The sequence below is a fragment of the Somniosus microcephalus genome, chromosome 6, assembly GCF_052327205.1.
Source record: "Somniosus microcephalus isolate GS21.2 chromosome 6, FLI_Smic_1.0, whole genome shotgun sequence".
In the NCBI taxonomy this organism is placed as follows: Eukaryota; Metazoa; Chordata; class Chondrichthyes; order Squaliformes; family Somniosidae; genus Somniosus; species Somniosus microcephalus.
Genome location: NC_140992.1, coordinates 34254219 through 34272435, shown reverse-complemented (window position 1 = coordinate 34272435; position 18217 = coordinate 34254219). Strand labels below are relative to the sequence as shown.

Below are 18217 nucleotides of genomic sequence, written 5' to 3'. Positions count from 1 at the left end.
GTTATTCCAGCTATCCCAGGTATCAGTCTGGTGAATCTTTGCTGCACTCTCTCCATGGCAAGAACATCCTTCCTCAGATAAGGTGACCAAAACTGCACACAATACTCAAGATGTGGTCTCACCAAGGCCCTGTACAACTGCGGCAAGACATCCTTATTCCTGTACTCAAATCCTCTCTCTATGAAGGCCAACATACCATTTGCCTTCTTAACCGCCTGCTGCACCTGCATGCTTACCTTCAGTGACTGGTGCACAAGGACACCCAGGTCTCATTGCACTTCCCCTTTTCCCAATTTATTGCCGTTCAGATAATAATCTGTCTTCCTGTTTTTGCCATCGAAGTGGATAACCTTGCATTTATCCACATTATACTGCATTTGCCATGCATCTGCCCAATCACCCAACCTATCCAAATCGTACTGGAGTTTCTCTGCATCCTCCTCACAGCACACACGCCCACCCAGCTTTGTGTCGTCTGCAAACTTGGAGATATTACATCTAGTTCCCTTGTCTAGATCATTTATATATATTGTGAATAGCTGGGGTCCTCGCACCAATCCCTGCGGTACCCCACTAGTCACTGCCTGCCACTCGGAAAAAGAGCCGTTTATTCCAACTCTTTGCTTCCTGTCTGCCAACCAGTTCTCTATTCAAGACAGTACCATACCCCCAATCCCATGTGATTTAACTTTACATGCTAATCTCTTATGCGGGGCCTTATCGAAAGCCTTCTGAAAGTCCAAATACACCACATCCAGTGGTTCTCCCTTATCTATTCTACCAGTTACATCCTCAAAAAATTCCAGTAGATTAGTCAAGCATGATTTACCTTTTGTAAATCCATGTTGACTTTGTCCAATCCTGTCACTGTTTTCCAAGTGCTCTGCTATTACATCATTTATAATGGACTCTAGCATTTTCCCCACTACCGATGTCAGGCTTACCGGTCTATAATTCCCTGTTTTCTCTCTACCACCCTTTTTAAATAGTGGGGTTACATTAGCTATCCTCCAATCCATGGGAGCTGTTCCAGAGTCTATAGAATTTTGGAAGATGACCAGCAATGCATCTACTATTTCTTGGGCCACTTCCTTAAGCTTAGCTTGAATTACTGCACTCACCTTTGAGCATCTGGGTATACTCCATCGCACTCTTTACACTCGTGAGGTTCGTCTTCACCATTCAGCTTCGGTTTGAAGTCTTCATCTACCATAGAGAAAGTAGTGGGGGAATTGTTGCAGGTAAACTTCTGGTGGTCCAGCAGCTCTGCTTTGCATTCGAAGAGCTTATTGCACTCATCACACCGATACTCACGCTCCTCTGCAACATTGAAACGCCACTTCATAAACTTGAAACTTGATTCAACTGAACTTTAAGACTTAATAACTCCAATTAATCATTATCAGTACTAGATGTGGCAAAGTCCATTTCGCTGGCAGGAGAAACAACCACTCCTCTCAATTAATGACACCACATGATGCAGATTTTATATGGCTGTTAGTCAATAATCAATTACAGATGGCCCATGAATGATAATGGATATCAGAATCACACAGTTCATGGTCCACATAACCTTCCCACACCTCACGAGATCCAATTAGAGTTCAGGTTATTATCAAAAGCAACCATTTGACATTTCACATTCGCACTCGGAAGTCATCAACAACAAATAGTGAGTTGTATTGTGTTTTTATTTTAAAAGCTTCTTTTTTAATATTCCAACAACGGAGCCAGTATAAAATGAACCACGTTATTTTTCTATACGTTAGCTGACATTTGGGGTGGGATTGTTGGCATATATCGAGTGGCTATGTTAACATGTTTCAAGTTGGTGCCTTCATATAGTTTGAACATAATTTATTCAAAATGGCCAGCAGCAAAACACAGCCATAAGGTAGACATGTACAAACCAGGAATAAATACTGAAATGCTCTACATGGCCGGTAATCACATGAAAGTGCCCCAGAGGGATAGTAACCACATCAAAGTGCCCCAGAGGGCTGGTAAGTGCATTAAAATGCCCCAGAGGACCAGTGATATTATTGAAGGCTTAATGTGTCTCAGCTCTACCCTCCAATGCTCTCCAGCCATAAATTGCATGTAAATTTATCACATACTATGTGAGCTAGATCCTCTTGACACGCCTTCACCTTCTCCCCAGAACACTTTAACCGAGAGTTGGCAGTGTTACTTTAAATGAGCATGAAACCCAATTCAGGCCATTCCTATAACATCTGCAAGTTCCATCCTTAAATCTTGGAAGCCTTAGGAGCATGGGACGATTCTGTAGGCCAATCCTGGTGCACGACAATGTGGATTTCTTCATTGGATGTGGGAGCTTTATGCTTTAAACTTATGCCTGATGCCAGAACTAAATTCTTGTTTGACCCTTGGATTCCATCAGACAGAGAGGACCTTCATTGGCTTTCCCTGGTTCAGATTCAAGCAGCTCCCTAGAGAAGAGAGCCAATTATTCAGAGTAATGTCCTAGCAAACTGTGCCACCCAGCCCTAGCCTTTTTGTAATAAATTGCTGATATTTTGTTTGCCAAGACATGATTATAAACAGATTTGGGGTTTCAGTCTTCTGTACACAGTTATAATAAGTGTCTTTTATTGCACTGATTTTTTTTTGGTTCTTTCATGGTCAAAATTGCTTTTCTTTCAAAGTGCAGTTCCAAAGACATTTTCTTACACAATGAGAAATTAATTTGACCCACTTCAAAAAAAAAAGCACATCTAATAAGAAAACGGTGACTTCATATGGTAACAATGGGAAGGAAGTCAATTTATTACACACAGCTACTTACAAAACAAGCAGTCACTGCCAGGATCAATGGCTCATGGCCTTTAATATCTCCAAGAATGTTTCTTATGAAGAAGAGAATAGACCAACTGAGTGTATTGTGTCAGCAATGCATGCAAACTGCCAAATGCTTGTTAATTAATCTTCTGTTTTCATCACTGGTGTACGGGGTATTTAAAATGCAACTTCAGGCACAAGAGTAATATTTTAATCCAGCCGCATGCAACATCAAAAGGGACATGCAGTCCCTGCCGCTGGGAGAACAAAGAAGGAAAGCAGCCACAACTGGCATGAGCACCGCGCTGTTTCCACACAAACGGGATCACGCTACTCGGGGACAAGATGTTCCGCCACAGTTGAGTCAAGTGCTGGAGAGTTTCACCCCTTTTGACACCATGAACTTTGTGTCGGAGTCAGAGCGGACAAGTAAATTCACCTCAACTCCAACAGCAGTGAGTGTGACATCATCTTCCTGTCATCTATACAGACTGTTCCAGCCTACTGAAATAGTGTATCTCATTGAGGAGGTTCGGATTCCAATAAGCAGCATGACTCTTCTCTCAAAGTACTTTTTACCAGTATTTGGCACAAAGAAAACACTGAACTATTTAAAAAAGCAGAAAAACAGAAGAGATGAACACTAACAACTCACTTAAATCCCATTAAAGAAAAATGAAAGTTAATGGGAAGTGTTTAATTTTTATTTTTAAAAATCTCGATCCAGACGAGCTACTCTAGAGAATCAGGACATTATTGAAGAGCTGAAGGCAATCACTTATGAAACAGATAATGCATTAATAAAATGTATTAGTTGGTCATTGCAATGTGGAAACAGGAGGACATCATATTGGGAGCCAGACCATCCCAACTCACTGGAGCCTCAATGTTGCTGCGTTCAGATAAACGTGTCACTTTTGCTAAATCATGAAATAAATACTTTTTGTAAACATTGGCGCTGTTTTGCAATTACACAATGATCATTCATGTCAATGAGCAGCTTCGCTGCCCAAGATTGGGTGGAAAACATTGAATGTGTGTGTAACCTGGCCAGGACGTGTGCTTTCGACTAACTTGGAGTTGTGTTACAACACACAGAGTGCAGCCACACTGGCAGCAGTCTGAGATTTTCAAGGCAGTGACACAGTTACCCACCGTGTATCGCTGGAGCCATCGTTCCTTGTGAGTAGCCTCCACTCTTCATCAACACTAAGAGCTCCTCCCCAGGGCTAATGTCTCGTATAATTCTGTAAAAAATCTGAATAAAAAAAAACACAGGTTGCACTAAGTATGAAGAGAAGAATTGGCCCGAGTGTGTGACAGGCTGGAGACTGCTTCTACCAAATATGGCAGAGGGACTCATCTGCGGTCACTCAGCTCTGTCACACACTGCCTCTTACCCAGCCTTTCAAGCACCTGGGGGTAGGTTTTCAACTTGACACCTGGGTGTAAAACTGATGTTGCCGATCAGCCACCTATTATAGAAACCCTCTTCCCTCCAACCCCCACCGCCTCCCCTCCTGATTTTCATTTCTGTAGACATCAATGGAATTGAAAATCGGGCGGTTTCTTTCCTGGGCGGACGATCTGCAATGTCAGATTTACGCTTGGGCGCCATGTTGAGAATCTACCCCATAATGATTCACCTAACAAGCAAAACAACAAACAGATATTTCTAAACATTTCAAATGCAGAATATTTTAGGATCAAAGTGGAGACATTTATGAGGTACAGAGCAGGACTGCCGTGGCGTCGCTGGGGGTGTGTTTCACCAGTTTATATCGAGGAGCAGGATCAGCAGCACCTCCACACAGAATACATAACAGCAATAAGATTGATTTATGTGCTGAGACTTTCTTTGTATATAAAATATATTTCTTATAATATAGCATTGCTTATGGCAAGTCGGAGGATGTAGTAAAGTGTTCAAAATTATGGAAGGATGGGACAGGGTAGATGGAAGCAGACTGTTTCCAGTAGTGCAGGGGTCAAGAACGAGGGTAAGAGATGTAGAACAGAGGGCAGGAGAAACTTCTTCACACAGAGTGTTGTGAGGCTGTGGAATTCACTTCCAGGGTTAGTGGTTAAGGCAGAAACTATATCAGCATTCAAGATTAGATTGGATAGGTGGATATAGGAAAATAAGTTGAAGGGATATGGGAACAGGGTGGGCAAATGTGATTAGAATTATTTGCTTGCATGGAGGGTAAACAGTGACACGGACTGGTTCGGACAAATGGCCTGTTTTTATGTTGTGTATCTCTATGCATCTGAAGTATCACGGGAAGTGCATGATACAGACAAGACTTAACATATTATAGATATGCAGTAGTGACGTTCAGCTTCATTCTTTCGAAAGGTTTGAAGCTACTCCTGAATGCTTGTGTTTCTGCCAGCCTGTTACTGGAACATTCAGGGGCTCAAAGTGTGCATACCCCTGCCCCAACTTTGGCAGGAATCCGCTGGAACAGCCACAAGCTCCACGGGAACCCGAATATGTCACGGGGGGGGGGGGGGGGGTGGTAGGGGGCAAAGGTTGGGACTCCCTTAGCTGGAAGTTCCTGTGCCCTGGCCTTCAATTGAGACCTAGCATTGCTATGCCTGATCTCATCAGGCATACGTTGTTGACAGGGGGTAGCCAAGAGCACCCCCCCCCATGACCTCCCCACCACCCCAGTAAGCTTTGGCCATTATTTCTAGCCTCTTTGGCAGGGGGGGGGGGGTGATCTAGATATGCCCCAAGCCACCAAAGGTCTGCTATTCAAGGCCACACCCCCTGACCTCATGAACTTCATCAAGGTCAGCAGCGGGCAAATGTAGCAGATGTACGTTCTCTACCACCCATCACCCCCCACACCCCCCCCCCCCATAGATATTATAAACCACCAGTTTGGAAACATTTACAACCTATCCATCAGCTATTTCCAGTTGTGATGGAGGATCTCAACCCAAAATATCAACCCGACCTTCACTTTGTCAGATGCTGATGGATCCATTTAGAATCTCAGTCTTTCCACTGATGAAACAGGCTTCACAACAAACCTTATTTTACACATTTTACAGCTTTCTGTGTAAAAGAAAGCTGCTTGTATCAAACATGTTATCAAATAAATAACAATAAATTAAAAAGTAAGTAAAAAAGAAATGTTTTCACACCCAAAGCACAGATCTGAGGAAATCCACTGAAATCTGAACATTTTACCTGCAAGGATAAGACATCCACCTACACTGCAAACCTGAATCAATCTGGAATTACTGACCCGTCCAACAATAAGTCACTGATGTAACTGAAAGGATTATATTCAACGGGGATGTGCCAACTACACATTTAACACATTTTATTAACAAATAAATGCAGGGGCAGAAATGGCATCGGTGATATGATCATGTCGTCATGGTGTGATGTCTACTTCCTCGTAGCATCCGCCATCCCTCCCCTCCACCCGGAAAAATGAGTAAACTTCTGAATTTAAATTGAAAAGCAACAAAAAGTGCAATATGAAGTTGGCACTGTAGAAGATTTAGTGCCCACCACGGCACAAACCTGTGCCATGGAGGAGGGGGGAGGGGCTTTGGTATGGCACACGTTTTAAGCGGAGTGGCCTCATTTGGCTAGTTTTGCTTGAACTGGAGCTCCATCATCAACATGCCCCATCGACAGGTTTCTGTTACGATGGAAATGAAAGAGCGGAGTTTGTGCATTTCACCACCAGGTGGCTCCTTGCAACCAGGGATCCCTCACCGTGACTAGCTGCTGAAATTAAGGGCAATCGAATTCTTGAAGTGGAAGTCTGTCTCATTGCTAGAAAGAGGTGGATTCGGTTTTACTACTTTATCCGACAACAGGCTGTCCGTGAGCTAATAAAACAGCCTCTCTCCCTATCTATGGGAAGGCAGTTTTAAGAAGATTGAGGGAGCTGAACTTCCATTTAATACTAAAAGCTCAAATTCTCTTATTTCTCCAGACACTCTATCGTCTACTGTGAACACTTTTTAAAGCTGCTGCCTTTTTCAGACCCTTTGGATTGCCCTTTCCAGCGGTGTGTTGCTGCCGAAACTGAAATATACAACTCAACATTGAGCACAGAGGTGAAAGCACAGAAATGCAAAGAACACGTCACGCCAAGAAAATCAAGTGTAAACAAAAAGGTTCACTTCATTCCGAGGATGCGACAAAACAAGAATTATTCTCTTACAGAAGCAAAATACTGCAGATGCTGGAAATCTGAAGAATTATTCTCTGTACAATTCGTCACCCTGCTTTATCGATAAAGAAATGGCAGATTTTAAGTGGACCACAATGAGACTTCTACTTTTAACATTCACTTTCCTCCTACATTCCTTCCACCTCAATGTTACCACCATCACTCCCACGATTAACTCTATCTCCATCTACTGTTACAATCAGTTTAGGGTCTGTAATAGGTTATGTAACACACTACTTGCAGATACACAGATGTAGGATCTTACAAAGCTCTGCCCATTTTGACAGCACTATATATTAAGGGTTATGGGTGAGTGACCTCTCTTGATAGAGAGGAGCCTCGGTCTAGCGATAAGGCTAGAGGGCCAGGGGGATACGATCTTTGTTAAGTACCCTGAAATATGATCAATAACTGCGGTGGGGCTGCTGAAGATTGTTGAGCTGACTAACACACCCAGTCAATTGCATCTTTGAGTTCCTGGTCAAATTGTTCCAAATTCACTGTGCTTAAGTTTCCCCTCCCCCTCACTTGTCAAAACTCTTAATTTTCTTTGTTTTGTGCAGGTGATCGATGGTGTTACACTGTGCGTTGCAAGGTAAGAACTGGGGCCAAAAAAAGGCAGAGAAAAATGTCTCCAGGTACTGTATAATGCAACATTAAACCCGGAAAATGGAAAGGTTCTCTTGGCATTCAAAGGATTCAAGAAACGATGGGTACGCTGCTATAGTGGTTATGTTACTGGACTAGTAATCCAGGGACCTGGACAAATAATCCAGAAAATACGAGTTTAAATCCCACCACGGCAGATTGAGAATTTTTGAATTCAGTTTAAAAAAAAAACCTGGAAATAAAAAGCCGGCCTCAGTCAAAGCGACAGTGAAGCTGCCGGATGGCCGTAAAAAACCCAACTGGTTCACGAATGTCCTTCCTTCAGGGAATGGAACCTGCTGTCCTTTCCCGGTCTAGCTTATATGCAACTCCAGTGCCACATCAATGTGTAGGACTCTTATCATTGGCAAGGCCGGCATTTATTGCCCATTCAATTGTATCAGGGATGGGCAATAAATGCCGGCCTTGCCAGCGAACATCCCGAGACTGATTTTTTTAAACTCTCCTCACACCCAGTATTAAATAGACAAGATTTATATGGTATAATATAATTCACACACGTGGAATAGGTCAGGTGGCCTGCTCTACTAATAGACGTGCCTGTGCTCACAGGTGCTGACAAAGGTAATGAATAATTGCAGACCTTTCAACTTTCCGGGAAGTTAACTGGGCGAATACAAATGGAACTCGAGGACTATTGCTCCTAATGGTTAATAACAGGGTCGTTTTATTTACAGAGTCCTGCAGGTTTACACAGCTAATGCCACAAAGAGGCTACTGAACCTTCTTTCACCTGGATGATAACTGCGAGCGGACACCTTGTGCTCCTCCCACTTTTCACACACGTCTCACAACTGCCCAAAAGCTGAAGGCGGAGTCACAGGGCTCCAAATAAATGCGTCAGTTTCCTCGTCTCAACAGTGGTCCCAAGTCCAAAAACAGAGTCCACGTAAACTTGGCCACAATGAAATTCCCTTTATCTCTGTGTCGTATGCAAAATGATGAAGCAATTTGATACAATAGTTTAATTTTTTGTGTGGAAAATCTACACCTTCCAGCTACATGGTACTTTCAACTGAACTGGTCCATGGATTTCAGCACTCATACCTGCTGGACTGGGATATGTGCTATTTCCTGGGTCGGCGAGTAAAAACAAGATGACTGAAGACTATACCATATTGGATCAGGTCTGGGTTTGTTCTGTCAATTGGATCAAGCTTGAGCTTGTGATTTGCTCCCTTGCACACTCAATAGTTTGTCTAACCATTCAGTTAAACATAAGAACATAAGAAACAGGACCAGGAGTAGGCCATACGGCCCTGCGAGCTTGCTCCACCATTCAATAAGATCATGGCTGATCTTCTAGCTCAACTCCACTTTCCCGCCCTATCCCCATATCCCTTGATTCCCTTAGTGTACACTGAGTAGTGTGGAGGAACAAAGAGACCTTGGAGTGCATGTCCACGGATCCCTGAAGGCAGCAGGCCAGGTAGATAAGGTGGTTAAGAAGGCATATGGAATGCTTGCCTTTATTAGCCATAGCATAGAATGTAAGAGCAGGGGGGTTATGCCTCAACTGTGTAAAACACTAAAATAACAACAGAAAATGCTGGAAAAACTCAGCAGGCCAGGCAACATCCGTGGAGGGAAATTAGAGTCGACGTTTCGGGTCGAACCCTTTTTCAAAACTGGAAAGGAAATGAAATAGATCGAAAGGCAGGGCTGGGAGAGAACGAAAGAAGTGGAGAGACATTAAGAGGTATTCAAAACACTAGTTAGGCCTCAGCTAGAGTACTGCATGCAGTTCTGGTCACCACATTACAGGAAAGATGTGATTGCACTAGAGAGGGTACAGAGGAGATTTACAAGGATGTTGCTGGGAGCAGAGAATCTTAGCTATGAGGAAAGACTGGGTCTGTTCCCTGGAACAGAGGAGGCTGAGGGGAGACCTTATTGGGGTGTATAAAATTATGAGGGGCATAGATAAAGTGGATAGAAAGGACCTATTTCCCTTAGCAGAGGGGTCAAAAACCAGGGGGTCACAGATTTAAAGTAATTGGTGGACAGTTTAGAGGGGATTTGAGGGAAAATTTCTTCACCCAGAGGGTTGTGGGGGGTTTGGAACTCTCTGCCTGAAAGGGTGGCAGAGGCAGGAACCCTAACCACATTTAAAAAGTACTTGGATGTGCACTTGGGATGCTGTAACCTGCAGGGCTACGGACCAAGAGCTGGGAAGTGGGATTAGGCTGGATAGCTCTTTGTTGGCCGGCGCGGACACAATGGGCCGAAATGGCCTCCTTCTGTGCTGTAACTTTCTATGATTCTATGTACAAAAATCTATCGAGATTAGTCTTTAATATACTCAATGACTGAGCATCCACAGTCCTCTGGGGTAGAAAATGCCACAATTTAAAGCACTGATGTTTATTAAATGATTGCTTTTGTTGCAATGCAAGTTACTGGTGATGACCCATAATACACTTTTAGATAAAATATTTTTCCCACTTATATCAGTGTACAGTAACAGTCCACCCCGGGGACATACAGAAAATTCTTTAAACTTTAATTCTTGAGCCAATAGCGTCACTGAGTGGCTCTGCGGTACCAGCTGATACTTGGTGCTTTATCATTTTTTTGATATGCCCTCAGATCTCTGAACTGTAAAGATATCAGGGGCTGGGAAGGAGATAGGCCTTACACTGTACAAAGGGTTAGCAGGAGCCCTGTACACCCAGCAGAGGGTCACATGATTCTATTCAACAGGCAGTTAAAAAGAACAATTGAGCGCAACTTAGATTCCACACAGGAGAACAATTAAAAAGAAACATCTGAAAGTGGAAAAGCACCCTTGAGTTTAACAATCAGGCTCTATCATTTCTTGCACGGCATCAATAATGTAATAAGTGAAATATTTTTGTGTATTTATTTCTTGAAATTAAATGTATAGCTGTCTACTGGTGCTGGCTGTGATTGTAACAACGGCCCTTATTATTAGACAGCAGGTATGTGAGACACGAGAGATGCACAGGGCATGCTGAAAGTGCTCTAAAGAGTTAATTTGAATTGGCCATTGTCCTACCCCACTTACATCAGAGCTGGTCGAACACCATAGGTAAAAATTTCACTAGAGCAAAATATCTTGATGGTGAAAAAGTGCTGAATAACCCATCCCTACACCCCCCCCCCCCCCCGCCCCCCGGCACCCCCTCTCGCATAACTGGTGGTGTGATGGAAACATTGACATATGATAATTAGTGAGAGCTACTAAAATAAATGTTAGTAATTACGTACGTTTCACCAACTCCAACTCGCAGTGAAGCAGGTACCTCCACTCATACTTCAATTCGTTAAGGAAAATAAAGAAATGCCTACATAAATAGGCACTAGACATTCATGTGCATACTTACATACATAAACTTGTGAATAAAGCGCAAATCATTACACTCTCCAATTTAAAGTCACAAGACAAGGTAGCAGACGGGTGGCCTGACTGCTTAAATCACGAGCAACTTTGACACTTACTGCGTTACGCGGTCAGTTTGCCAATTGTGAAACCATGGTAACAAGCCAGTACCCAACTGTTGTACTTGATTTAATGAGCACGAACACTGCTCAAAACTAGTAAAACAAAATGTCACTAGGGTGTTGTGGTTAGCTGGTATTTGCACAAACGAATGACCAAGCCAATCATTCTGTAACATGGCAACAGGGGCACATCAGAAATGGTGGCATTTCATTCAGCGTCTGCATTTGGGATCCCGAGACCGAGCTCACCCAATCAGTGGGCAGTCCTTTACTCCACTAACCATGTTAAATCAGACGCATTAACCGGTGTAGGTGTGAAAGGATTGCTCAGTGCCGGTTAATACTTCCAGCTACCCAGGAAGCTCTCAGAATACATATTTTCTATGATATACTAACTGAAAAATAAAGTGTGGGGGGAGGGAAATCACACAAGGCATTGCCGAGTTTGAGGAATGTACAGAATCACAGAACACTTTGGTTGTGTAAGGACTCTTTAAATTGCTAAAGAGCTCCTGCAGTCCCAGATGGCCACATGCGTAGGATAATATAGCCTTTGCTGGGCCATTGCTTGTGGTTTGCTATTCACGGGCGAATCTGATATTTCAGTACAAAGCATATCTGCATAAGGAGGATTGCACAACGTGCAGCATGCGACATGGAACAAGCTCACAACACAGAACGAGAAGGAGGATACAGACATTTATGAAGGATGAAAAGGGCAAGATTCAGGATGAGGGTATCTATGAAAGGCAATGACAGGTATGAGTTTATTTTTTACCATGGGCGTATAGATCCTGATGATGATGATGATGGATTAAAGACTGTGAGTAATGCACAACTTTGATGAGCTTCGTAATGTTTATTTACAGCAGCAGAGCTCCTATCCTCAACCGTGACTGTAATACACATGTGCTAATGTATGTACACAGCAAAATTCACAGTATAAGACAGAGGCCCTGAAATTCTTTGGGGGTTCTCCCAGTTTTCTGCTGTAACCCCAGTGACAGAGACTAGTAGCAGCTCCAGAGAAACAGTGTTAACTGCCATTTTCAGCTGTTTACATTGTTTCTTTGGGGGGTTTCCGCTGGAGTTATAGTGGAAGACATAAGAACATAAGAAATAGGAGCAGGAGTAGGCCATTTGGTCCTTCGAGCCTGCTCCGCCATTCAATAAGATCATGGCTGATCTTCTACCTCATCTTCACTTGCCTGTACTATCCCCATATCCCTTGATTCCCTTAATATCCAAAAATCTATTGATCTCTATCTTGAATATACTCAATGACTGAGCCTCCACAGGCCGGAAGAACCCCTGCAGAATTTCAGGGCCATAGTGTGAACTTGGCTCAGTTGGTAGTCTCACACCAGGACCTGAGCGTGTGTGCTTTACAGTGTGCAATTGTCTGTGTTTGTATGTGTTTTAGGTAATCCTTTCAGAAAACATGGTAAATGAAGGTACTGTCTGCATGGCCATGTGGACATTAATGTTAGATAGTAAGGCTGGTATTCTGGAAGAATGAGATCAAGCATGAGATCAAATGCACAGAGGGGCCTTTTTCATCTGAACCTATCTTGTGAGCTATATCCGCACAATATACACACGTACACAAAAAGTATACATACAAGCATGTATCTAAAGTGAAATGCACACACAGTAAAACATATATACACACAAAATACACAAAATAAGGCATATACACAACAAAATACACACAGTAAATTCATACAGTAATAAATACACAAACACATACAAAGTAGAATACACAAACATGAACACAACAAAAGGCACACAAGCGTATACATATTAGTAAAATAGACAAATGAACAGTAAATCCTCACAATCAATACACACAGTAAAACATACAGACAGGGGTAATTTTAACCTAACTCCCCGGGCCGGAAACTCATGGTATCGGGTGCAATGCTGGTTTTACATCCGGCCCAATATTACTCTCCAGTCGCTTCAATGGAGAGTAAAACCGGGCAGGGTGTAAAGCCAGCATTGCACCCGATCCCGATGGATGGGTTAGGTTTAAATTGCCCCCAATGCTCCCCAGGTCCTAAATGTTCTAATGCTAAAGGGACTGGGGAACTGAAGTGCCTTGTTTTCAAGAAAAACACCTTTCAAACATTAGAGGGTGAATTAACTCAATGGTCAAAATTAAAATCAGCAGTGGTTGATGGAATTGAAGCACATGATGTGACAAAGAATCTGTACAGGGTCTCAAGGATCTTCATTTTATCTCCAGAATTATTTTTCCCCCAATATTGATCTGTAGTAGATGTAAATTTACATCAGGGAGCATTTTTAAAATATCAATTTAATGATGTTTACCTTATTAATAGTTGTACTTATTATAAGAATAATGCACCTTTACAAGAATATTTACAAGGATTTCATTTTAAAGTTACAGTGACTGTAGCCTTATGCTGAATGGGTGTAAAATGAGGTACTTTACCCCAAGCTGGACTTTTTAGTAGAAAACTAATCATGATGCTTAACCGGCCTTTAGCCTTACGTCCAGGTTCCACTAACAGAAATCATGTGGAACCCACATACTCAGTGTGATACAACTCTGTGTGATTACTGTCCTTATTATAGGTTAGAATTATTCTATACATAAATATGGTTTAAAACTGGATACATCACTGCTGAGGAGACATCATCACAAATGCATTTTTTCTTAAACACGGGTGAATAATGAACCTACAGAAGGAATAATTAAAAATTAGGTTTTACTGACCTGTCAGCAGTGGGTATATGCAGTTTTAAACAGTGTAATTTTGTGTGGAACAAATCTAACCCGTACACAAGGACAGTAATCACACAGCGACCTATGTATCACATAAAGCACACAGGTTGCACATGGTCTGCTGAACTTTGGAAACGTTCCATGTTTTCCTGCCTCAGTCTAACATATTGTCCAAACCTGGTAAACTCAGGACTACTTCAGCGGAGAATGCTCTACTCAGCCCCAGAGTTCTATAAACTGCAAACACAAAGACCCAGCTACTTGCAAATCTCTGGCGCTGTTTGATTATCCATTCGGCTGCTCAACCTGAACACCAATGGCACGCAACACCGAAAAGAAACAGCTAGCTGATGCCAGAATGATCAGCCTGAAACATGCTGCTAATACTGAGCAATGTCTGGCACTGCAGAGACTATATTTAGTACTGCTGAAATACGAAGAATTAGAGAACTGTGAAAATGTTGTGCTCGGATCAGGATTTTGTATTAAAATGTTTTGCTTGGATCTTGGATTCTATACAATGGGAGTGTATGGGATGTGGTTTGCTCCACTGGAATTTTATGCTTGGATACAATTATCCTTGGAACAGGCCTGGGTTTATCTTAAGTTAGCCAGATCCTAAAAACAGCCTGAGCTAGTACTTTTAGTGGTTGTGCAGAGAAGAGAAGTTCCCAACATTGTTCCTCTGAATAATCACAGTGTTTATAATTACCATATCATGAGATGGGAAAAGGGCTGTGGGATTATCATGGGTTCATTATTATTTGATGAATTGAGTATTGTTTTATCATGACATCCTTAATCGGAGTGCTTTTCCTAGAGGGAGAGGCGATGTAACGAACGATATAAAACTGTCACCAGGCCAAACAATTACTTCCCAAAGGAAGGAGACAGAAATGTGAAAGGGCTGATTCAGACCAGGTGGCAATATAGACATGGAGACCAAAGAAGGCATTGTTAAACCTATAGAAATTAATTCCTTCAAAAACCTGTGCACTGCTGTAAGTCTGTGGTTTAAGCATGGGAATAATGAATATATCACATCACAATAGTGATTAATGCAACTACTGTTCAGTGTGGTCGCTAGTCAGTAGAATTAGTTGGTGACTACAATCACCAGGCAGTGGAACAATCAGTGACCGGGAAGTCACCACTGCTCCCCTGCTCAGGACTCAGTTTAAAATTGTAGATCAGGTACCGTTGATGTCATCGGAACCCAATCTCCATATTTAAAGAGGACTCTTGTCAGCTTGGGATGTGTTTCCTTGCTGCCTGCAATTTAAAATCACAGTCAGCAAGATCGGGAAGGGAAAGGAGTGGGTAAGTCTCCCGTTCCATTTTGACTGCCCCCTGACTGGTTTCTACCAGGTGGAGGGAGTTAAAAATTGAACCTCCAGTGTTGGAGGAAAGGCTAAATAATTAAGTCTCGTTGGCCTTGAAAGAAGATGAATCAGAAGGAGTCTTATACAGGTGATATAAGATAGTAAGTGGAATGGAAAAGATAAATCCAGAATAGCATTTTAAGTTAATCTATCATGGAGGATATTTATACAAACTGGTAAAAGGCACGCTAAGGACCGATGCAAGGAAACACCTATGTAAAGAATGATTAATACCCGGAATGATGATAATGGAGGCAACAACTGTATAGAGTCATAGAGTTATACAGCACAGAAAGAGGCCCTTCGGCCCATCATGTCCGCACCGGCCATCAAGCCCTGTCTATTCTAATCCCATTTTCCAGCACTTGGTCCATAGCCTTGTATGCTATGGTGTTTCAAGTGCTCATCTAAATGCTTCTTGAATGTTGTGAGGGTTCCTGCCTCTACCACCCTTTCAGGCAGTGAGTTCCAGATTCCAACCACCCTCTGGGTGAAAAAGTTTTTCCTCAAATCCGCTCTAAACCTCCTGCCCCTTATCTTGAAACTATGCCCCCTGGTTATTGACCCCACTACTAAGGGGAAAAGTTCCTTTCTATCTACCCTATCTATGCCTCTCATAATTTTGTACACCTCAATCAGGTCCCCCCTCAACCTTCTCTGCTCTAAGGAAAACAACCCCAGCCTGTCCAGTCTCTCTTCATAGCTGATGCACTCCAGCCCAGGTAACATCCTGGTGAATCTCCTCTGCACCCTCGCCAATGCAATTATATCCTTCCTATATTGTGGCGACCAGAACTGCACACAATGTTCCAGCTGTGGCCTAACTAGCATTTTGTACAGCTCCAACATAACCTCCCTGCTCTTATATTCTATGCCTCAGGTAATGAAGGCAAGTATCCCATATGCCTTTTTAACCACCTTATCTACCTGTCCTGCTGCCTTCAGGGATCTATGTACATGCACACCAAGGTCCCTCTGATCCTCTGTCCTTCCTAGGGTCCTACCATTGGGTATTCCCTTGCCTTGTTAGTCCTCCCAAAATGCATCACCTCACACTTTTCAGGGTTAAATTCCATTTGCCACTGTTCTGCCCATCTAACCAACCTATCAATATCATCCTGTAGCCTGAGGCTTCCCTCCTCGCTATTTACCACCCCATCAATTTTCGTGTCATCTGCGAACTTACTGATCATACCTCCTACATTCATATCTAAAATCATTAATGTACACTACAAACAGCAAAGGACCCAGCACCGATCCCTGCGGTACACCACTGGACACAGGCTTCCAGTCACAAAAACAACCTTCGACCATCACCCTCTGCCTCCTGCCACTAAGCCAATTTTGGATCCAATGTGCCAAATTGCCCTGGATCCCATGGGCTCTTACCTTCTTGACCAGTCTCCCATGCGGGACTTTGTCAAAAGCCCTTACTGAAGTCCATGTAGACTACATCTTTGGGATCATTCAAGAGGCCATTTGATGTTGTATTGGGTGCGACCAATGGTTTCAATGAAAGGAAAACTAAATGGGCCAAATAGTCTTCTTCATCTATACTTAACTTTGTGATCACTGGTAAGTGAAACAATTCAGTCACTGCCATTGCCAGGTAGTAGAATCATTGGGGGTCATTTTAACTTTTGGTGATAGTGTAAAATGGGTGATACTGGATCAGCTGCCTGTTATACATCTCTGCCAATATGCCTTTCTACTGACTTCATACTTACTAGTGAGCATTGCCACAACACTATTTGCAAACTAGAATCACAGCATCCTGTTACAATTATAACTACAGTCAACATAACAGCCACTGTTTTTCAATGTAATTCACTGCGTAGGGCACCGAGAGACGTGTCAACTTGATAGGGTACTTCAAAGTATTATTAAATAAAAGCTGCAACAATTGAATATTTAATATGGTATTGAATAGTGTGTGATCACCAGTGCCTGCATTATGGATTCCGACCTTTCCAAGCCTTAAGCCTCGGCTGTTTCCATAGCTGTTTATCTCAGTTTCATATAACTCATTAATATAAGAGAGAGTGAAAAACTAAACACTAAAAATTCTTTATTAACTTAAACAATGTCAATTAGATCTAAATTGAAGTTAATTAAACGTATCTAAAAGTGATCAGAAAACGCAAATACAAGTTATCAAACAATTTTCATAGAAAAAGAAAAAGAATGGGGCGTGTGTTTATCACATTGTTTGCATTGAATGGTGGTTGCTAGGTTGCTAGTCAGAACTAAAACTTTCCTTTCATTCTGTTTTTTTTAAACTGGAGGTGTGAAAGGTAAAGTGAGGAGACCAGTGTTTATTCTGGAGTACAAAAAGGTCCCATTCTGGCTTTGTCCTACATTCATAATAAAGCATTTTCTCCTGGATTGTGGGATTGTTTCTTTCTTTTCAGACGCAAGACATAGGTGACTAACATCAGATTGAAAGCTGAAGTCCAATCTGTGAGTCCCACACAAAGTGCCATCGCTTGCTTTTATCACCTCACAGCTGCAAAGAAATAATACAGCTCTACACTACTCCAAGATAACTATCAAATATTTCCAAGTCTTATCTGAAGACCTCCTACTTGCAGCTGTCTGTGTGTATATGTACGTACAAGAGGCTCACTCCTGGCCTTCATCCAGCAGGACACTTGGTAATGTAAATCTATGCTCGCCTTAACCTTACTGAGAGTACTCGCAAGCTGCCGTGCCCCTTCTATGTTAAGACACCAATTCTCGGTGTTGAGTTTAACAGGCAAGTTCATGTAATTATAATTAAGGGCTAACAATCACCACTGATCAAGTGTCTCTGTTTCGGTCTTGATATTGAAAGACGCCTCTCACACAAAGGAGGCGTTCAGTGGGTGACGAGTGGTGCTCATTCACAAATTGCCATTTCTTTGCCCCAGATGGAAGAGGCAGAGAGAGAAAAAAACACAACT

At 42.4% G+C, this 18217-nt stretch overlaps 1 protein-coding gene across 6 annotated transcripts in view; it reads right to left on the bottom strand.

The window, feature by feature from the left end:
• The window catches only part of mecom (MDS1 and EVI1 complex locus), a 753387-nt gene that overhangs the window by 91534 nt on the left and 643636 nt on the right, over nt 1–18217 (bottom strand). For all 6 annotated transcript variants that reach the window (XM_085989970.1, XM_085989971.1, XM_085989972.1 and 3 more), the window contains 2 exons: nt 3958–4060; nt 1122–1320 (listed from right to left, as the gene is read on the bottom strand). In XM_085989970.1, the coding sequence (XP_085846096.1) occupies nt 1122–1320; nt 3958–4060 (302 nt within the window). The remainder of the gene's footprint in view (nt 1–1121; nt 1321–3957; nt 4061–18217) is intronic.